The sequence below is a fragment of the Anas platyrhynchos genome, chromosome 24 (genome assembly GCF_047663525.1).
Source record: "Anas platyrhynchos isolate ZD024472 breed Pekin duck chromosome 24, IASCAAS_PekinDuck_T2T, whole genome shotgun sequence".
In the NCBI taxonomy this organism is placed as follows: domain Eukaryota; kingdom Metazoa; phylum Chordata; class Aves; order Anseriformes; family Anatidae; genus Anas; species Anas platyrhynchos.
In genome coordinates, this window is record NC_092610.1 from 3,709,434 (window position 1) to 3,730,807 (window position 21,374).

At 46.8% G+C, this 21,374-nt stretch overlaps 2 protein-coding genes across 5 annotated transcripts; both read left to right on the forward strand.

Annotated features, from left to right (window-relative positions):
• The first annotated feature begins 30 nt into the window (after positions 1–30).
• On the forward strand, positions 31–11,862 carry DHDDS (dehydrodolichyl diphosphate synthase subunit). Of its 4 annotated transcripts, XM_072027357.1 has the most exons (10): positions 31–144; positions 1,390–1,473; positions 2,386–2,502; positions 2,961–3,103; positions 3,996–4,112; positions 4,294–4,395; positions 5,036–5,150; positions 6,807–6,914; positions 10,611–10,679; positions 11,723–11,862. In XM_072027357.1, exons 2-9 carry the CDS (start codon positions 1,411–1,413, stop codon positions 10,647–10,649), a joined length of 804 nt encoding a protein of 267 aa, XP_071883458.1. In that variant the 5' UTR covers positions 31–144; positions 1,390–1,410; the 3' UTR covers positions 10,650–10,679; positions 11,723–11,862. The 4 variants fall into 4 exon arrangements, with proteins under 4 accessions (XP_071883458.1, XP_027299692.1, XP_071883455.1 ...); XM_027443891.3 differs by lacking the exons at positions 10,611–10,679; positions 11,723–11,862 and adding an exon at positions 8,843–10,445; XM_072027354.1 differs by lacking the exons at positions 10,611–10,679; positions 11,723–11,862 and adding an exon at positions 8,843–10,445 and having other exon boundaries at positions 47–144; positions 1,395–1,473.
• A 402-nt stretch (positions 11,863–12,264) lies between these two features.
• HMGN2 (high mobility group nucleosomal binding domain 2) lies at positions 12,265–16,117 on the forward strand. The gene is made up of 6 exons (XM_038167264.2): positions 12,265–12,696; positions 13,510–13,554; positions 13,914–13,943; positions 14,264–14,314; positions 14,675–14,770; positions 15,221–16,117. The coding sequence occupies exons 1-6, from the start codon at positions 12,682–12,684 to the stop codon at positions 15,254–15,256; spliced, it is 273 nt and encodes a 90-aa protein (XP_038023192.1). The 5' UTR covers positions 12,265–12,681; the 3' UTR covers positions 15,257–16,117.
• Positions 16,118–21,374: the final 5,257 nt, after the last annotated feature.

Sequence of the window (21,374 nt, forward strand, 5' to 3'; positions counted from 1 at the left end):
CCTCAGCCGTGAGCGCCCCGCGCGCATGCGCACGAGCCTCCCCCTCCCCGCGCACGCGCTTCCCGCCCCTGGGCGCGGGCGGGTGACGTAAGCGGAAGGGCGCGGCCCCCTCCTGAGGAGGCAGCGGCGGCGCCGCCGGGCGAGGTAACGGGGGGGGGGGGCGGTCACCGGGGGGGCTCTGAGGGGAAAACGGGGGGCGAGGAGGGGGAAAACGGGGACAAAAAGGAGCGGGGAGGCCCTTCAGGCCCCGGGGAGCCGCCTCTTGGGGTTCTTGCCCCCTCCTTCCCGGGGGTGGCCCCGCTGCAGGCCGGGCCTCGCTCCGCGCTGGGGTCTCCCCTCACGGTGGGGGTGGGCCCGGGGCCTCCCGGCCTTGCTTTGAGGCCGTGGGGGTGAGCTCTCAGCACCCCCCCGGTGCTCCTGGCTCGTAGGCAGGCGGCTTCTCGGTGGGGAGCGCTTCTAGAGGTGGCTGCGTGGGGTTTTAGTGGCAGAAGGTTGGGTTTTGTTAGCGGGTGGTGGTGGTGGGGGAGGAGGGGGAGGGGGTGTTTTTAGCCCGGGTTGTCCCCAGGGAGGGCAGGGAGCTGTAGGGAGAGCCCCAGGTGCGGCCTGGCCTCGCCTGAATGCTTTGCGGTTGTATCTGTGGCTGCGCGCCCCTTCCTGAGGGCACAGGTGGAGAAGGCACACATAGAAAATGTGTGGTCGGAGCGATTTGAGGCTGCTCCTGCTCCTCACTGGGGGACAGGTGGGTGGGTCTGGGCTCTGACCCTGCAGCGCTCCTCAGAACCGCTGTGTCCACCTCTCTCAGGGCTCCAAGTTCAGAGAAATGAAGGTAAATTTGGGAGTTCTGCAGGCACTTGTATTTTGTTAGCTTAAACCAAGTACTGGTGTTTGATGAGTGGGTGATGTGGTTTAAAAAAAACACAATGTTTTTAGAGCTCTTAAGGCTGAAGTTCTGTATTTGTGAGGGAGAAGAAATCTTAGTGGTGACAGAGCAGGGTGGTTGGTGATGTCAGTTTGAAGGGTTTCCAGCACCAAAGCGCCACAGGTCAGTTTGGGATCATTGCTCTGTGCTGAGCCTGGTGGTAACCTGGTGCAATGTGGGTGTGTACCAACTCACCGGCTATTTCTGCAAGAAGAAGCAGGAGGGACTTTCCCTGCAGCAAACCAGTAGAGCATCAAGTCTGTTGGCACAGAGCTGGAAAATTCCAGAGCTCGTTTCTGAGCTGTTCACTTCCCCCATTGCTCGCTTGTCCAAGCGCTCATGCAGGTGACAAAAAGGTCTCCAAAACAGGTCCTTATTTTTCCCAGGTGATTGCATGCAGTGTTGCTTTGGGCTCAGATGGAGTCTTCTGTACCTCTAACCCTTTTATTTTCATCTTCCTACTGAAAAAGAACAGGAGCTCTTGGTAAGACATGTCGTGGATCAGAGAAGGCGAGCTGAGCATCATAGAGAGATTCTGTGCCAACATAATTAAGGTAAGGAGTGAACTTCGGTTACCTGCAGTAGTCAGCAATTAGCAAGCTCACCGTGGTTCAAAGTGGAGCTATCTCTGTGACCGATCTGCTGTAGGAAGGTAGTGTTGCTAGCAAGGGTGCCTATTAATGCTGGCACTGGATGTACATCCCTAAGCAGCGTTTGGGGATGGAAAATTACTTAAGCTTAGTCTTGCAAATGAGCAGGGCTGCAGGCAGTGCTTGCCAATAATGAGCTTACACTCCCAGGCTTCCACGTTTTGTGCCCTCACTGGTGAAGGCAGGGCATGGGAGGAGGGAGAGCAGTGAAATGGTGGGTTGTGATCCAAGATATGAAGCTGGGTTTCTGCTGGCTAGAATAATAACCCAGCAGCTCCAGGGAAATTCTGTCCTGGCTCAGCAGAGTTTTAGAACTAGTGCTGCTGTCCTTTTTTCAAAGGGTCTCTCTGAAGGCCTACTGAGGTCACTGTAAGGGAGTTACTAGTCTTAAAGGGGAGAAGGTCTCATGGCCTCACTTGTTCTTCACCGAAGTTAATTGTGTCTGTGAAAATGCCCCTGAAATAAAAATACTTGCAACAACAGCACCATGAAGCTCTGTGCACCTTCCCCTGCACCTGCAGAGAGGCAGCTGTGGTGGCAGTGCTCTTGTGCCTCTGAAGTGCTACAGTTCTCTGTCACGAAACAGAAATGGGGAGGGCAAGGTTGCTTTTAGGCTTAGGCAATTGTCAATATTGAGAGGTTTTAGAGGGACACTAAGCTGGGATTACCAAAGAGGTGATTAGCATCTTTATCTTTCAGCTGTGAGAAACCCGCTGCACTCCTAGCAGTGTGGGGTGCTACCAGGAGTGGTGGGGCTACGCTCTGTGATGCAAGATGTCAGCTTTCTGCTCTGTTTTGTTTGTCCTTGTTTTCTAGGCAGGTCCGATGCCCAAGCATGTTGCCTTCATCATGGACGGCAATCGCCGTTATGCCCAGAAGTGTCACGTGGAGAGGCAGCAGGGACACTCGCAAGGCTTTGATAAGCTGGCACAGGTGGGAAGGATGTTTGCTGCCTCTGACTTGTGTTGAAAGTCTGAGATGTGTTCATCAGCCGGCTTTGTTTGCTGCTTTACTGATGTGTTCTTGCCCTTCTCTGACAAGTCAGGCTTTGTGCTTTCAGCTGATGTCATCAGGGGGCTGACTTTGGCTTGCTCTCTTACTGGTGTCTTGCAGAGTCATTCTGATCTCCTAGTTTTTCCTCTGTTTTACGCTCATTTAAAGTGTCTGTCTTGCACATTTGAAGCTTAATTCTGTGATGCAGGTTGAGTTTCTTTGAAAAGGCAAGGTAGGAATTGTCAGCTCTTGAGGGTTGTTTCTCTTGATCAGTCTTAGCACAGTGGGAAACAGCAGGAAGGTTCTAGCAGCTGAGAATATGGGTCTTGCTGAGCTGTCTGATTACCGGAGTCTGTTTATCTGACTTGTGTTTTTAATTACATTTTGTCCTCTTGCAGACGCTGCGGTGGTGTTTAAACCTGGGTATTCGGGAGGTGACTGTTTATGCCTTCAGCATTGAGAACTTTAAGCGCTCCAAGGAGGAGGTGGATGGCCTAATGGATTTGGCAAGACAGAAATTTAGCCGCCTGCTGGAGGAACAGTAAGAACCCTCTCACGTCTTTTTCATACAGGGTGAAACAAAAGCAGATCATCATTAAGAGAAATCTCTCAACTTGAGGCTTCCACATGTGGGCACACGGTGTGTTAAGTCACTTTGGAGCTGGAAAGCTAGTTCACAGTGTGCGTGTCGATGGAACTAGTACGGACTTGAGTGAGCAGGGAGGGATGTTGCAGCGCTCTGTTGCACAGTAGCTTGGTGGTGTTTGTTTGCCCACGCCTGATGGGTGAGAAAAGTGCTGTGTGGAAAGGTGCTTTATCTGACTGAGGTAAATTGGTAGGGCAGTGAGAGGGCACAACTGGAAGTAAGGGAGGGAGAGGACTCCCTGGTGCACACTGCTTCGTTTGTGCACTGGGAGTCCTGATCCTCTCGAGTTCTGTCTGAGCGTTGCAGTACACCACGACTCTAAGAGGCCGTTTCCCTGTTTTCTAGCCAGCGTGTCCTCTTCATCAGTGATAGGCCAGGAATAGTTGTGCTGTTCTGTGGGTGATCATCAGTAATTCTGTGTTCTGTATGTTTGATTAGTTAGTTGCCTAGAGTCTGTGGTTGTATTTTAAGTTTTACACGTGTGGATCGTCATAACTTTAGGTAGACATGCCTAATTTGTGATTGTTATCTGGCCCTTTGGTAATGTCTGAACCTGAGGTAACTTCATGGGGAATGATCATTTTCCCTTCAGGGAATGGTTTGGGATGAACAAATCTAAGCCAGTTCTGAACACCTGACACACCTGGTCATTATGCTTATTTCAAATTCTCAGTTTTGCTAAAGCTTTGCCTGCAATGTGCCTGCTGTTTTCATTTGGTGGCTGTTACACGAGGCAAATAGGGGCTGATCTGTTTGCTGCAGTCCTCACTCTTTTTGTTGGGTGTAGGGAGAAGCTGAAGAAACACGGTGTGTGTATCCGTGTCCTTGGAGACCTGCCACTTCTGCCCTTGGATATTCAGGAACTGATTGCCCAAGCTGTGCTGGCAACCAGGAACTACAACAAGTAAGTGATGTATGGGTCAAAGTAGCTGCTATGTCGTGCTCTCCTCTTCTCCTTGAAGGCTGAGTACTTGTCAAACACAATACCTCTTTCTTTGTCCTACAAGCACAAAAAAGTGCTGTACATAGTCTATTTGTCACCTGCTGGACCTTTACTTTTAAGTTTTTGTGACTTCTCTTTTCAGGTGCTTTCTAAATGTCTGTTTTGCATACACATCAAGGCATGAAATCAGCAATGCTGTCAGGGAGATGGCATGGGGCGTGGAGCAAGGGCTGCTTGAACCCAGGTAACTGGTTTTTCTATGTGGTGCTTCATGGATTAAAACTGTCTGTCTTGATTCCTGTGCTTTATCAATAACCTCCCAGAAACCAGGTGGCTTTTAAATAGATCTTATTAAACCAGTCTGACTGGAGCAAATGACTTAAAGGTACTATGCAATGTTTGTTTTTTTGTTATTTCAATTACCGTGGTGATAGATACACAGCCACACCAGAAGAAAAGGTCTGTGTCTTAAGTAGAAGTGTGAAGACAGACTTCGTGCCGCAACGCCGGGCTGCTCAGTTGGCAGTTTTAGCTGTGAGGTCAAACAACAGATAAATCACAAATACTAAACTGTTTCTCTGCCCTAGAGAAGATGGATAGTTAGCGCTCTGCTCCACGTGGAAGTCTCCACAGCCTGTTTCTACTGCTCTTATGTTTTAAAGAGCATCAGAAGATGATCTGGGGTCTGAAAGAGCATTTAGAGTAGCCTGTGGAGCAGATAGCAGTGTCTGTCAGCAAGCTGACGACTGGCTGTGGTTCAATCTCAGCCACCCAATTCTAACCTGCAGTCCTGAGTTTATAAAGTTACTTAGTAATTCTGATTTAGTAGTGACACCTCCACTGTCTCAGGAAAGTGATTCTAATGGGATGCATCTGTCTTCTAGTGATGTGTCTGAATCGTTGCTTGATAAGTGTCTGTACACCAGCAACTCCCCTGACCCAGACCTCCTGATTCGAACCTCCGGAGAGGTCCGGTTAAGTGATTTCTTGCTCTGGCAGGTAAAGTTTTTGGTTTTTCCATAAAATACTCCATCTTTGCGTCAGAGAGTGTTCTGACTCCAGGTGTGACGATGATGAAGGCTCTCTGCCAGTATTTCCTGGGATGAAGAAATTCCAGAAAGGGTTTCTAGAACCTTGGGAGTGGCATTTGTCACATGTCAGCAGCTGTAGGTACTGAAGATGTAACCTTTTAATGTATGGGACTAACTTTTCACCATTTCAGAAGTTTATTTGACTTTGGCAGTGAAATAAGACACAATCAGGATAGGTTCTAAGGACAGCAAAGTCAAATCAGCATGACTGGGCTGTTAAGCTAAAATGTAGAAACTTCTTAGCACAGGTAAAGTTCATGAATTTGCAGTTGCGGTGTTCAAAGCTGCTTCCATTTCTCTCTCCTGTGGTAGGCAATTTTTGAATGGTTTGTAATCCAAACTTTGTGGGAGAACACTTGAGTTGAACTGTGTTACTTGAAGTTACGTTTTACGTGTGCAGTTTGAAGCCAAAAAACAATTGCCTTCAAGCAACCACATCAAATGTTCCTATTCCAATTTAATTGGCAAGTTTGCAGAAGCTGTCTGGCCTCAGCTGCAATTGCATACCAAGGCATCCCTCCCTTCTACCATATTCTTGGGCACATGTTTACCCTGAATTGGTGGGTGTCAGTACTGCAAAGTAACATTTCCCTTGCTCTCTTGCTAGTAGTCCTGGCAGAGTCCCGAGCTTTTAAGTAACTTGTGAGGCGTTACTGAGCCAGCTGATGTTCTGTGAGCATGGCTGGTGGGATGCCCCTCTTCTGTGCCATGGTTTATGGCACAAGCAGCAGAGGAGAATGTGCGCTTGTGCTCCTGCTTTGCCAGCTCACAGACCAAAGTGTTGGTACACATTTCCTTTCAGTAGCAATTGTGTGAGTCCTGATGGCCCCATAGTAGGGGGAAATTGGACGATTCAGGGTGATTCTGCGGTGCCAAAATGTCTTTACAGTGTTTTTGCATAGTATCAACTCTGAGACTTTTCCTTTAGCATTACAATTTTGAGTCATGAGTTTCTTTAAGTGCTAGATTTTGTAGTAATGGTCACAGGAATACATTTACTTGAAACATTGAGGGACTTAGTGGCAACAAAAAAAAGCTTTCAAGTTTCAACCTAACATCTTTCAGCTCTAGGATATTTGTGGCACACCACAACTCTTAAATTGATTAAGCAGTTTAAATGCCATGAGTGGGCAGTGAGAGATATCACGAGATGTCATTTGATGAATGGCATAAATGTCACGTCTTGATCCTTGGTTCATGTGTTATTCCCTTAACACTGCCTTTGATAGTCCAATGTTGCTATTTTAGTTTTATTGTACATCTGTGATGCTTAAGCTATTAAAAATACCTCCAAAGACCAGAGTAGCATTAGAGAGTATTCTGCTGGTGATTTTGCAGGAATGGGTGACTGGTGTCCTAGCATTACAAACTAATTAGACTGTGCAGTGTGTGATTTCAAACTATCCTGGCTGGTATTTATTTCATTTTAAGTAGAATGTGATAACACAGGCTAGGTGAAATCTTTATGTGAAAACCAGCATAGCTTGACCAACTGAGCTGTATCTTGGTGACTTTTTTCCCCCTTGCTAGCCGATTAAACTGTTGGTAATCTTGTCTTCTGCAGACATCCCATTCATGCCTGGTGTTTCAGTCAGTGTTGTGGCCAGAATATTCTTTTTGGAACTTGTGTGAGGCTATCCTTCGGTTCCAGATGAACTACAGTGCTTTACAGGTAAGGGAGCCTTAGGGAGATGGAAAGCTCATCACAGTTGTCTGCACAGCAGCAATGTGCTGGACATCAGGTGAGAGTATGCAAAGTGGAAACAGGAATTACTCATTTAGTGTGTTTAGTTAAGACCTTGTTTCAATAGCAGCAGCCATTCCCAGATCTGTTGTGTCTCCTGTACCTGTGTGGCTTGTTAAAACACGTTAGCATGGGTATAGACTCCTCTGCTTTTAGGAATAACTAAAGTATCTGAAGGCACCACTGTCTCCATTGCTTATTGCCCCTCCACCAGCTGGAAGTATGTCCCTGCTCCTCCTCTGTCAGGACAGAACAAGTAAACACTCCTCATTTGCTACAGGGTGAAATCAGGGAGTTTAATTCAAGGACCTTAATCAATGGTTTCAGTGAAGACTGCTGGGTTCACCTGGGAATTGGTAAGGGAGGACTTCTCACTCAGAGTAACTGCTGATTACCAGTAGGTGGGTTTTTTGTGTTTGAAATAAGTAATCTTGAAAGCCCAAAGCCAGAGCTTTTGGAACAGCTGACACTGGTGGAGGGGATGTTTGGTGGTTAGGGGCTTGACTTGCTGAGAAGCCAGAATAGGTTCCAGCAGCTGTGTCTACTTAGGGAGAGTGCTGCTGTGTACAGGGTGCTGGAGGCAGCTACAATATGGATAGGCAGCTGGATGGAAGGTTGGACAAAGTACAGAAAATGTATGGTTTGGAGGCATTTGATAAAGATATCCTCCTTCTGTTTAGTGGCCATCTTCATTTCAGTTTGCCTGCTGCTCAAGAGAGTTCCTCACCCCTCAGTCTCTAGATCAGCTATAACCTGCTGTTGGTACATGGTAGCCAGCAGGTGTTGGCAGAATTTCACTCTGTCCCAGGGTGGAGGTCTTATTCTGAACAAGCTGATGATCTTTTCACTTCTAATAAATGGAGCTACAGCAGTGGACTGTTACCAGTTCAGTGGGCTTTCTCTAGCTGGGGATGTTTCTACGCTCATTCCCAGCACAACAAAAGTTTACAGTGCCAGAGCAGAGACTACTGAGATGAACACAGTGAAAGGGTGGTGAAGAGTGGCTCAGGCTCTCATTAGAGTAATTATTACTACTTCTTCATTTGAAAGGCCACTACTCCCCGTAGTGTGTGCATGTCAGGTCGTGTCATAGTGACTGCTCTTAAAATGAGAAGTTAACATACCTGCATGCAGGTGTGGGTTGTGTTTGTTTCTTTGTGTGTGATACGGGTTGCAGGGTAGGATGTCTGCAATAAGAAGAAATTCAAGTGATGTTCTGCAAAAATACTTCAAATACTTGAAGGATAGGCAAGGGTAGCTACTGCCTTTACCTTTCCCCTGCCCATCCTGCTGTGAATTGAGCTGGTAATTTATTAGATTGCAGACGTCTGGGGATGTTGAGCATTCTCTTGCTTTTTTGCTCAAGCTGATTAGCTATTAGCTCAATACCTGATCATCAGCTCGAAGAATTGCTGCACAGATCATTGTTCTGAATCCCCTAAAACCTTTCAGCTGCTGCATGAATAGGATCAAAGATTCAGTGATGACATTGGCAAGCTTATGTGCACATCTGTGGTTTGAAAGTGCTCTTGTACACCGTCCCTCTCTGATTCAGGTATCTGAGGGTTTTTCCACAATCTGTCATGACCTTTATATATTTTAACTGTGAGTTAATGCTTTGAGCAGGCTTGTGTCTTGGGGAGAAGGTCCTGAAGGATATCCCTATATTTTCTCTAACTGATCAAGCAGACTGCCTTGAAGTAGGGGAGGCACACGCAGAGCCACTCTTCATTTACCCTACAGATGATTGCCAGGCAGAGGTTGTTTCTTCCATAACCTCTGCTGCCTCGCATCTGCACCACAGATGAGCTGAAAGGCCTGGTAAAGTGCTAACGCTCTGCTGCTTTTCACTCTAGAAGGCCAGAGACTCCTACATGGAGGAAAGGAAGCAACAACAGATGGAAAGGGATCAGGCTTATGTGACAAAGAAGCTGCAGCAGGAGGGTTTTGCATCCCATGGAGACTCTCAGCGTCGACGGACACTGTTGCAGAAATGCACCGCCATGCGGGAAGAGAGAATCCAGGGCTTCCTACAGGCACTAGAGCACAAGAGAGCGGACTTCTTTGAAAGATTGTGTACAGTGTCTGCATGACATAAGTGCTGGGTGGTTCTTGGGGAAGACAGTTTTTAATCATGTTAGAGAGAATATCTGCTGTCCCGAGGAATTCACTTGGTGTGGTTCTGCCGTGGGGATGCAGGGCTGCTACTGGACTTTACATCCCCACTGGCACTGTCCAAGGGCAGGGACAGAGTACTGTGAACCTTCCTAATTCTGTGAATGCTGCTGAGGAAAGTAATGCCGTCCTTCTGTCTTGCCTCCCTGCCCCGGTGATAGAGGGAGAATACCCACACCCCGCTGTATCTCCGCTGCTTGGTATTTCAGAGGCCTGGTGGTTTTGTGACAAGTTAACTAAAATGAGCCTCACATTCTGTTAGGCTCCTCATGAATTGGCCCAGGCAATCAATTTCAGTCATGTTAAATCAGCCTGGGCTTGAATTCTTCGCAGTAGCGAATCTTCCTGTGAGATTTCCTCTGCTGTCCCATCCAATTTCCTTTCTGAAGAGAGAGGATTATTCCTGGTGTATAAGGGAGCCCTGTGCCAAGCACTGGCAGAGATATTTCCCCCTGCCTACTTCAGGCATCTTGCCTTTTCCTCACCTTATTATGCTGGTTTTGATTTATCTGCTCTTGGCTTCCAAAAAGCTAAAGCGAGGTGTTGTCAGCCTTGCCATGAAGGAACAAGGATGCTCCAGAGCTCCGTCAAGTCCTGTGATCCCTTTTCAGCAGTGCTGGGGGGAACCCAAACGCTGGCTTCCAAACCCGGCTGGAGCAGACCGACTATGCTGAGGGAAAGAGGAGGGGGAGGGTCCAAAGAGGCAAAGAAAAACAATTGTTTGGGAATTAACCTCATGGCTTAAAAAGGAAAAGAAGTTAGCTTAAACCAGGGGATGGATGCCGTATGCCAAATCCCTCTGAGACCTCTAGGGGCTGTGACTTAACATCCACCATCCGCTTCTGGGGAATGAGGATGGGCTTAGTTTAGGAATACAGGAGCCAAAACCAGCCTCTGACCCCAGCCAAAATGATGCAGAAGTACTGTATAGCTGATTGTAATGGGAGTGGCCGGAGCAGCTGTGGAGTGTTACTTCTCAATTCTCTATTAGCAGGGAGATGGACTAAATAATTTCCAAGATTGTTTCTGTCTCTTAATTTTTCCTGGTTTCCGTCCCTACAATCAAAATAATAGGAAATGTCTTGCTTTTGTTACTGATGCACGTACAGGTGCAGCAGTATCAGCTATTGCTGTTTTTTAAAGTATTCTTTTTTTTAACCTCCAGGTGAAAATGAGAAAATGCAATTTTAAAAGACTTAAGTGCTGCGAACTCAGCATTTTGAATGTGATTGTGAAGAGGGTAACTACATTGTCAAACCGTGAATAAAGCATATTCATACCAAACTATTTAAAAAAAAAAAAGTGAACACTTAAAACTTGGTAGAGCTTCATGTCCTTAGGTGTAATGAAGTTGGCATCCAGGTCTAGCATATCGTTTAACCTGTGACAGGCTCTTCATCTGATTCCTGGGGGACTGGAAAAAAGGTGAAGGCTGTGTTCTCTTTGCAGTTGTGTGAGCAATTTGCTGGTATCCCGAGGCCTGGCTGAGTGGAGCTGTGTGCACGTACGTCCTCTTCTGTAAGTAAGCAAACAGTAGCATGGGTGAAGGAAGCCAAGATGAAGGGAGCTGTCAACTTCTGCTCTATCTTATTTTGTCTGTCTGCACGTTTGGGGAAGTTCTCTGTGGAAATATTTCCTGTTCTCCATGAGATGAGCACTCTCCTGTCTGCTTTGCCAGGCAGATACAGGGAGACTGGTGCTACCCAAGGATGCACTTTTGCCTTTAAAAACCAAGTTTTCAGTTGTGTTCTGATGCTATGGGTGACCAAAGCTGCAGTGGTGGCTTTCCAAAAAGGGGTACAACTGTTGCAGGTGTGGTAACTGAAGGCTAGGAGTTACAGAAGGCTTGCAGGGAAAGTTTTAATGCCTTTCTAAAAGCCTTTTGCTGTTGGGGAGGGAGGGAAGAGGGTGTCAGTTCATCAAGCAGTGGAAAAAGGCTTGTTACCTCTGAGTTTGATTCCCCCTGCATCAGTTATTCTAGTGAAATACAAACTTTCCCTCTGAACCTCGCTTCCTTAGAGGTTGTGGTAAGTTACAAAGGCAAACCGAGTTTTCAGGAGTGCAGCTTTCCAGTCAGTCCTTAAATGACAGTTGTGGAATGAGCTACAGGCTGCTCGCAGTGAGAATTCAGCCTCCTAATTCGTGTTTATATGGTGAGGGTGTTGTAAATCAGCACAGCTGGGGGAATGCGCTCGTGTGTGTGAGGTCTGGAAACAGCCTGAGAGCTTACCTGGTGGGGAAGGGGGAGCGCACTTGTCAAGCCGCTCTTCTGGATGAGATTCAATTAAAGGTGAGAAGCTGGGGCAGGACTGAGGGGAATATTTTGTAATTGGCTTTGTAGCAAATGTTTGGTGCCTGTGTGAGGAAGGGCTCGGGGGGGGAGCCCAGCTTTGTGGCTCCCTCAGGGCAAGCAGCAGGCACCAACTTCCCCCACCTGTGCTTAGTGGGCAATGCCCTGCTATTTCCATTTTATTTTTTTGCTTTATCCTCCTTTTCTTCAGCTTTGGCCGCAACTCTCCCCTCCTTTTATTTTTATTATTATTTTTTTTTGTTTTTCACAGGAAAAGAGGAGTGCTAACGCCCATTTTCCAGCCGGGCAGCGGGGTGGCAGCAGCGGAGGAAGAGGAGGAGGAGGAAGAGAAGGAAGAGGACGAGGAGGGGGAGGAAGAAGAGGAGGATGAGGATGAGGAGGATGAAGACGAAGAGGCCGCGGAGGTGCTGAAGAACAGCTCCCCTCACCTGCACACGGAGCCAGGAGGGGGGGGGGAGCCCCTTTTCCCCACATCACCCCCCCCACACCCACACACACGCAAACCCTGTTGCGTCGCTGCAGTTCCGAGCCCTCCCCCCCTTCCACATTTATTTATTTATTATGATTTTGTTCCACCGCCCCCTCCCCAGGGCCCTTCCCGCTCTCGGGGGCCGGGCGCGGGGGCAGGCGGCGGCCGTGAGGGGAGGGAAAGGAGGGGGGGGGGGGCTGTGAGGGGGGGCTCGAGGCCCAGTTGCGCGCGCGCCGCCTCAGCGGCTCCCTCCCCTGGCGGCCCCCCCCCCCACTCCCCTCCCCATCGCTCCCAGCCACGTGACCCTTGCTGGCCAATGAGCGGGCGGGGCGGCGGGGATCCGGCTGGAACCGGTTGGGCCGCGTCCGGCTCTATATAAAACTTTATAAACACCCGATTCAAATTAGTGGGGTCGGCAGCCAGCGGAGCGAGCCGGGAGGCAGCCCCGCCGCCCTCCCTCCCTCCCTCCCGCCTGCTTTCCTCTGCCTGCCCTCCGCGCCGCCGGCCTCTCCCCGCTTTCCCCCCCCTCCCCCGCTCTCCTCCTCCTCCTCCTCCTCACCGCCGCCGCCCCGGCCCGAGCGAGCCCGGCTCCCCCCTCACACACACCCCCCCCTTCCTCACTCCTCCGCCTCCTCCTCCTCCCTCCGCCCCCTCACGCCGCCCAGCGCGCTCCTCTCGCTCGCTCTCCCCTCACACACACACACACACACACACACACAAAACACACGCCGCCCGGAGCCATGCCGAAGAGAAAGGTACGTGGCACCGGGACCCTTTCCCTTTTCCTTCCCCCCCCCCACCTCACACCGGGGGCCTCCCCTCCTTCCCTCCCCACACACACACACACACACACCGGAGGGGGGGGGTGGCGGTGAGGGGTTGGGGGGGGGCAGTTTGAGGCGCGTAGTCCCGCCCCCCCCTCCCTTCGGGGCGGTAACGGCTGCGAGGCGGCGCGCGCGAGCGGAGGCCCCGGCGGGCGCTGAGGGAAAGGAGGAGGAGGAGGAGGAGGAAGGGGGGGGGGGAGAAAAAGGAGGGGGGGGGCGGGGCGGCGGGACCGTTGCCGGCCGCGCGCGCGCTCGCTGTAACGGCTGAGGGGAGGGGAGGGGCGCGAGCGCGCGCAGCCGGTCCGATCCGGCTGGTTTTGGCGGGAAGGGGGGGCCTGAGGGGAAAAAAAGGGGGGGGAGGAAGGAGGAGGAGGAGGATGGAGGATGGGGGGGGTAGGGGGGGAGCCGCTTTCCCTCCCCTCAGAGGAGCGCGGAGGGCGGGAAGGGGCTTTGCCGCCAAAACCCGTGAGGGGAGGGGAAGGGGGGGGGAGCGGGGCCTCGCTGAGGGGGCGGCTCGGCCCCCGCCTCCTGCTGGTGGAGGGGAGGGGGGGCCGCCGAGTTTCCGCCTCAGTTCGGCTTAAAGGGAGCCCCCCCCAGCCTGTTAGGGGCTACGAGGAGGCCCCAAATCCTAGGGAGAGCCCCCAGGGTTAGGCAGCCCCCCTTTCCCCCCCTCCAGCCCCGCAGCCGTTAGGAGCGAGCGCGCCCCTGTTAACTTGTTGCCTCCGCTTCTCTTTCACGCTCTAGGCTGAAGGAGATACCAAGGGCGATAAGGCCAAAGTTAAGGATGAGGTAAGAAGTTGGGTGTTTTTCGCCGAAGTTGGGTTGTGAAGTGTTGGAAGGCAAGGTTCAGCCCGATTGTCAGAAAGATCCTCGAGGAGACGGGGATTGCTCCCAATCCATAGCGGCCCTTCCAAGTGTTAGCTGCCTCTTCTGGGCTGAAGCATGAAAAAACTATTTAACTATTGTTAGTTATTATTAGGAGCGGTGTAAACAGGATATTCTCGTGCTCCTTGAGAAAGGGAAAAAAAAAAGTGAACTAAAAACTTAGAAATTGCTCCTGGGATTTTATTACTTTGAGATGAGACTGTGTGTGTTTTGATAGTTTACATTTCATGACGTTAAATTAAATAATTTCTCTTTTCAAACAGCCACAACGGAGATCGGCGAGGTTATCTGCTGTGAGTATTCTCGTGCTGAGCAGAGATGTCACAACATTTAATAGCTTTAGGCTCGAGTATTAAATGCTGCATCTGTGTGAGAACTGTAGGTATTCTGGAGAGACGCATTGTTCAGCTGAAAGAAAGTTATTAGCTTAACAAACTGCCCCATTGTGTAGTGTTATGGGAGTGGCTGAGCAACTGACAAATCAAGTAAGTGCTTCGATTTCAAATGTTTCAATTTGCTTTCCTAAAAATAAACCATCTGGGGTTGAACAGTAAAAAGAAATGCTTCTTTAAAAATAATTTTAATAATACAAGGGTCTTTTTTTACTTAACAGAAACCCGCCCCTCCGAAGCCAGAGCCTAAACCTAAAAAGGCAGCTCCAAAGGTGAGTTGAGTTAGAGCTGTTATCGAGAGAAAAATAGGTTACGAGGTTTGGATTTGTCTGTTGACAGAACTTCGAAGCGTAATCTAGTCCTGAAATCCAGCTGCATCGTCGCTTCTATAAAGTTGCAGTGAAAACTTCTGTATTTTAAAAAACTTGAATAAAAAAATACCAAAGAGTGATTAAATACAAGAAGACCCTTCTCAGTTGGTGTCGATCTCTTGAATACATGAACACTTGTGTGTTGCGTTCTTTTCAGGCCGACATCCAATGTTGATTTTACCATGCTAGATTTTGGATTCCTGTGGCTTAGTGAGTGGATGTTGGTAATTGTAATGGTGTGTGTCATCTTGTGTTTGACAGAAGAGCGAGAAGTTGCCCAAGGGAAAGAAGGGGAAAGCTGATGCTGGCAAGGAGGGAAACAACCCTGCAGAAAACGGAGATGCCAAAACAGACCAGGTATAACGGCAGGTCTAGCAGCTTGAGTTACAGCAGCAAATTATTTTTTTCCCTATCAAACAAAGGCAGGTCTAGGCTTGTGTTAATGAAGGTGAATTACTGCTTGAGTATTTAGACCTGTCGCTTGTGACATTAACAGTACGTCCATGGATGCAGGGGGCTGTGTTGCCCAGTTGGTAATGAGTTAATGCTTTCTGTTCGCTAGTTGAAGTTGCTGTAGGAAAAGTTACTCTTCTGCCTTGTTCTAAAATCGCATAAAGTTAGTACTTCATAAAGCAACTCCAGGTTGCCTTTTGCACTACTTTGAATGTTAGATTTCATTCTGCTAAGAATTACAGTGGTATGGCCCAGATAGATTTCTTCTGTTCAGAGAATTGTTACTCAGGAAAAAGAATGTTGTTTGGTGCAAGTGTGTGGTGTGTATTGACCAGTTCCCCCTTTTTCTTTTAGGCACAGAAAGCCGAAGGTGCTGGTGATGCCAAGTAAAATGTGTGAATTTTTGATAACTGTGTACTTCTGGTGACTGTACAGTTTGAAATACTATTTTTTATCAAGTTTTATAACAATGCAGAATTTTGTTTTACTTTTTTTTAAGCTATGTTGTTAGCACACAGACCGCTTCGTTGTTGTGTTTTGAGGGGGGGGGCAGTGGGGACAAATGTCACTTAGTCTATTTCTTGGAACCTAAATTTTAAAAGTAAAAGTTTACCCCCTCCCCAGTTTTTGGAAGAAGGGCTCTTCCTGAATAAAGGGGGAAGGGTTTCCTTAATGCTGCACGTCTGTTTCGTGAAGTGCATCAGAGTGAACGTTGAAGCTCCCAAGACGCCTGTTGCCAACTTCCAACTGCAGTTTGTATTGCCCTCTGTGTTCCCTTTCGTGTCCTCAGTTTTTGCCTAGAGCCTATCACTCCGAAATACAGCAAAAACGGCATTTTGGGACTTGCCACTCTAAATGCATTGTCAGGTGATCCCGGACTTGTGGTGTCTAATTTGGGACATAATAGCTCTAAAAGGAGCTGCATTTCCTCTTTTATATTGTGGATCTTCAGATTAAGAAATCTGCAGTTTTAATTTTTCTCAAAGTCAGGGTAGATTTGTGAAGAGTTGTTAAACAACATGCTAAATGTGAAAGTGTCCACCCTCACTCTAAACTTTTCCCTCTACAAGTATGAAATGAAGATTCTTCGGTTTTATAGCAACTTTTACGTTTGGGTAGTCCATGAAGGGAGGGGAGTTTGACAGTTGTTGTAAAATGTTGCAGATTGTAGCCCATGTCCTGCCTAAATTACCATGATTGTTTATGAAAAGTACCTTTAATAAAGCTGGATACGGTTTGGCTTGGACTGTTCTTAATGCCTTTCTAATTCCTCTTGCCATTATTTCATCTCTGATGTGGTTAAAACACTTTGTTTTAAGCATCTGAGTTCAGATAATTAATGCATTGCTAATTCCCAAGTGAAAAGCAAGATTTCTGTACCTAAAAGTTAGGTAAGGTAACTTCACTGCAGACTGGTTGGAAGGTCTTGACTTCATGGGAGGCCCAAAATGGAGCGTGTAAGTGAATCTCCTGAGATAATTTATCTTTGTTATCGCTTAAAAAGCAGTGGCTATCGTGTCGTAACTACACAAAAGGGGGAAGAACACAGCAATCTTTCAGTTGCTGCAGAGAAAAAATAAATTTTGGTATGGCTTTCTTTGTAGTGAAACCAGAACTAGTTCCATAAAACTGATTGTGTTAGATTTGCTTGAATATTGTTGCTTCTGCTAATCAAATACAGACTTTGCTGTGGTGTAGTGACTAAGCAGGAAACAAGATTTGTTGAGTAAAAATGCAGCATTTTTATAGTCACTGCTTACACCCTAGAACAGAGCCAAACCAAAAGCCCTAACGTGTAAATGTCTCCTTCAGTAACTTTATGAGATGGAATATTTCTTCCATCTCTACTTGGCCTTTCCTGGGACTTCAGTGTCTGTTCTTGGTTAAGTGCAGTGACCTGTTGCAACCTGTGCTGTTCAGAGGGAATCCAACAGCACCAGGGAGGAGTATTCTGCATCTAGAATGCTAGAGGTATTCTAGAGCACGGAACAGATCCAAATGTCCCAGTAAGAACTATCTTTCCACCTTGTGTTATCATAGCTGAGAAGTCTTACATTTGCCCTCACAAAGATAGGAGAAGTAGTGAGCTTGAGTCACGTACGTACCCCACCCAGAAGCAGCAGTGTAGAAGTGGCCAACGTTTCTGATAACTGACTTGAGCAAGCAGTAGGATGCAGCTGCTGACAGGAGGCAGCTCCCCAGCAGCGGGAACAGGGAGAAAAAGGGGAGTAAAGAGGGGGACGTTCTCCAGGAGAAGCAGCCCTGGGACAAGTGAGTGGGGCTGTGGCGGTGGGGCCAAGTGGAAAGGAGCTCAAGGATTTACAAGAAGGGCACTTAGGGTGCTGTGACGTTGGTCTGCTCTGCTCGGCCATGTCCTCAGAAGAGGATCTGATGGCTTTAGGGAGAGTGTCTCACCTGCCTGAGAACTGACGGCAGGTTTGAAGTCTCCTGGATTTCCCAATTAGTGAATTTTTTAAAACTTGAGTGAGATGAGCATCGAGGTAGTGGAATGGTCTTGGACATCCACAAGCTGGATGGTGTTGGGAGCGATCTATGAGCAGTGAAATGGGTTTCACCCAATAATACTGTAATTATTATTACATTAAAGTAATAATGTGAGAGTGAAGAAATCTTGAAATACCCCACCTTGCTTTATGCTACTGGGCCTCTGCAAAGGGAGTGAGCAGTTCCAAGTGAGCTGGCTTTTAAGCAGGTTGCTGCTGGCTTGGTTGCCAACTGAAATGCTCCGAAACCAACCTTGTGGCTGGAAGGCCTCTTCATCCCACAGCTGAAAGATACACTGCTGCTAACAAAGTGTAGTTACAGATCTTATATTTTTGTCGAAGAACGTGCTCCTGAACTATTAATGTTTTCAATACTTAAAATTCTAAAATGTTTGCTGCTGTGTTGTGCGGGATGGCACAGGGTATTTCCACCAGCCAGAGGAAAATAATAATTCTCATGAGAACTGCTGTGTCAGTTACTCTGTAGTCATCCAGCCATGCCACCTTGACTGCTTCCCATTGAACGTCCAACCCTCATTACCTCTTGCATGTACTGAAAACTGTCTTCATGTCTGTGGCATGTGTGTAACTTCATGCTCAACACATTTTGGAAAGTATTGTCGCTTTAGTTTTTGCTACAAAGCTCTTTTATATTTTCCTTTATTCTGATCTGGAATCTAGCTGATCAGAATACCCGTCTCTCCCATAAGCAGAAATGTTGCTAGGGAAGTTTGAAACTCGCTGGATGATCTGCATCTCAGCTACAAGAGGGATCTGCCCGTCTCTTCTCTACGCAGCGACACGTATTTTTTGCTGCAAGATTTGAATCTATTGCTACATCTAAGGTGTTTCCCACTGGGCATGCCCTTGTGCTGAAGTTATTTTTTCTTTTTGGGCTTGACTTGACATGCAGGGCTCATCTATTTCTCCTTAAGCGAAATGTAAGGGATGCTAAAGACAGTAAATCCAACTAATTAGTTCTCTAAATTAAAAACTAAATAGCAGACAACTCTGTGCTGTAACCCATGCATGTTTAGTGGTTAGAAATAGCCACAAATCTGCATCTCCAGCTGCCAGAACGCCTTAAGCTAAAAATAAGTTTTTCTGTTAAATCATAACCATTTTACATGGAAAATTGTGTGTGTAATCTGGAAATGTGATTTATGCTACTGGGTACGTTAAAAAAAGCTGGTCTCTCAGGTGGTGTTTGCTTTAGCATGCATTTTGTGCTATTAGAAAGTTTGAGATTACAAACATTGGAGACTACTGGTGTGTTTCATGGAAACAGGTAACGTGAAAAAGCACCCAGTGATATACAGTTGAGAGTCACTATGTGATGTTTCAGTGATAAATAATGTGCTCTTCAGCAATATGTATTTTTTCCCCAAATTTCAAATCAGGCTGAGGATTTGAGCATTTAAAGCACTCCTCAGAACACACAAGAGTTTCCATATGCAGCAGACGACAAGGAAGGGCCATGGATTGTCTGGTTTACAAATAAGTTACTAAGTAGTACTGACAGAGCTCAGTTGTGCTGCTGGGCTTTGCTTAAGTTTCCTGTCTAGGATTTTTTCCCCTGTTGCAGCACAAATCCTCCTCTGTAGTTTGTCCACCATGCCTCAGTGCTTCTTAAATGTCTTGAGGGCCAACAATGAAATTTTGAAGGGTAAATAAGCTGGGATGCTGGCAGTTTCCAACTAGCTGTATCACTTCGTATTAGCTATGGTACATCTTGAAATCTGTGCGACGCTCAGGCAGGGTTGTGCTGGGCACATTGGATGTGGCCTGTTCTTAGAATAAGGTATGAAAGCTTTTCGTCTTTCTGCTAATTACCCGAGTTCTGAACACTCACTGTCAATTTGCATGATTCTTTTTTCTTGTTCTGCTTTCTGATACCTTTCCCACCTTCATTTTATCCATCCTCTTCCAGAAAAACTTGATTTGCACAAGTGATGCCCAGTGAAACGGGAGCCTGGTTCACTATGAAGGGCTGAGCCTGTTGCTTGGAGTTGCAGCTGCTTTCATGCAAAGGAGAACAGCCACATCCAGGATGCAGAAGGTCACCACTGACAACAGAAAGGCAAATGAGTAGGTTCAGTGTTTCCTTACAGGCCTTAGAGTAGTAGTTGTGTACCTCACTGGTTTAAATCCGTATAAAATCAGTGACTGTGCCCGTAAGTTTTTTCTCAGATTATGGCTTCAGCACAAAGTATCTGGGAAATAGGCCCAAATAAATATGCATGCTTGCATATTTATGTGATTTTATTTATATATGAAGTTATTTTATATAATTTATATATGCATATATATATATTAAATAAATATTTGCGTATTTGTTTTACACTTTGAATCTGAAGCTGCTTTTTGATTGTATAGGTAAGCTTGCAAAGAATGGCTCAGCTCTTAGTGGCACTAAAATATTTATCATGCTTCCAGTGGAGCCTGTGGGTGATTCTTGTTTTCTTAATGCCTCCACTTTTTGCTGGGATCTTAAGAACGTTTAGATTACTGAGACATGATAGAGCAAAGTGTCTGGACTTTTAAAGTAGTGTACTAAGTGACATTTAAATGTGAGTAAAAGTGTGAGCAAGTTGCAGACCAGCATGTCACCATAATTCTGCAGAAACACCTTTAGCCCAAACATATTTTCACTGTAAAGTGAAAGTGGATTTTGAGCTAAAAAAAGTATGAGAACCGAAGTAGATTGTGCTGGGAGGACTCCCAAGAAAGACAAACTCATGTCCCTGCCCCTCCCAGTGCAGTGCCCTTGGATTAACAGTTTTGAGTTTCAGGATAACGTACTCCTGCAGAAGTTTTCATCTTGCATTCACAGAGCTTAATTATATTTGGAAAAAGTGACGGTATACTCCTCGCATCAGCCAAGCCCTGCCATGGGTGGGTATGAAAAGGAACAAGGAAGGAAAGGAGACTAAATTTCGGTGAGTGCACACAGCGAATATTGAGTTGCAGGATCACTCACGTCAGAAGAATCAACTAGCTTGGTGGCACAGGGATTTCATTGTCCCTAAATCATCCCAGATACAGTAATACCATATCCAGGGATTAATATTTCTAACTATAATTTCTGAGAAATGGGTCCTTATCCTGCCGTTCATAAAGATGAAATGGAGCTATAGTTATGCAGACAATTTACAATGCACACCTGTCCTCATTTGCAAGGGATAGGAATGAGAACATGGCAAGCTGATCATGAGTAGAGTTTGACTGAGGCTGAGGAAATACCAAATAATAAAGCATTATTAAATTGAGGTTAGGGTGTTTTCTGATGTGAAAGACTTTTTTTTAAAACAAAACAAAAAAACCCTTGGCAATCTTTTTTTTTTTTTTTTTTTTTTTTTTACCATCTCCTTGAAATGGTAATTTTCAGGGTGCCAGATGATGTAGGGTGCGACAGAAGAAATAGCAACAGAATACATCAGGGAAAGCTTCCTGAATATGAAGTCTATTAAAATGCATTAATGCCTCCAAACAATATTTCGTTGCCTCAGGTGCTTAAAACCAGCCTGGAGAATGTACTAAGAAAACATGCTAGAAGGAGTGGTCCTACAGTGGCTTTAAATAACCCAGATGTGTAATATCACCTTTGCTCCACCTTCCAACCCACCTGCAGATACTGGAAGACTTTGCCTTTTTCTACCAGACACTTGAACCCCAAACTTTCTGGGTTTCCCCTTCTGAACAGCATATTTGGTAGTGGATTTTGTTTTATGTTACTCAGCTATCCCACTAAACTTACTTTTGGATTTTTAACGGGTTTCCCTCTGGGCGACAACTCTTTCCTGCTCTCCAGCTTTTCGGTTGCTGTTGCTATGTGGAGGTTAGTGTGTACAGCAATCGTGAAGCAAGAAGGGAGTTAGCCCAGAGAAGATTACTATTTAGTGTTTCACAATCGGGAGATTTTGTGTGCCTTTAGTCTAATGAAGTGGTATCTCTCTGCTTATTCTTGACGGAAAGAGGTGTTTTCTAAGTATAAGAACCAAATG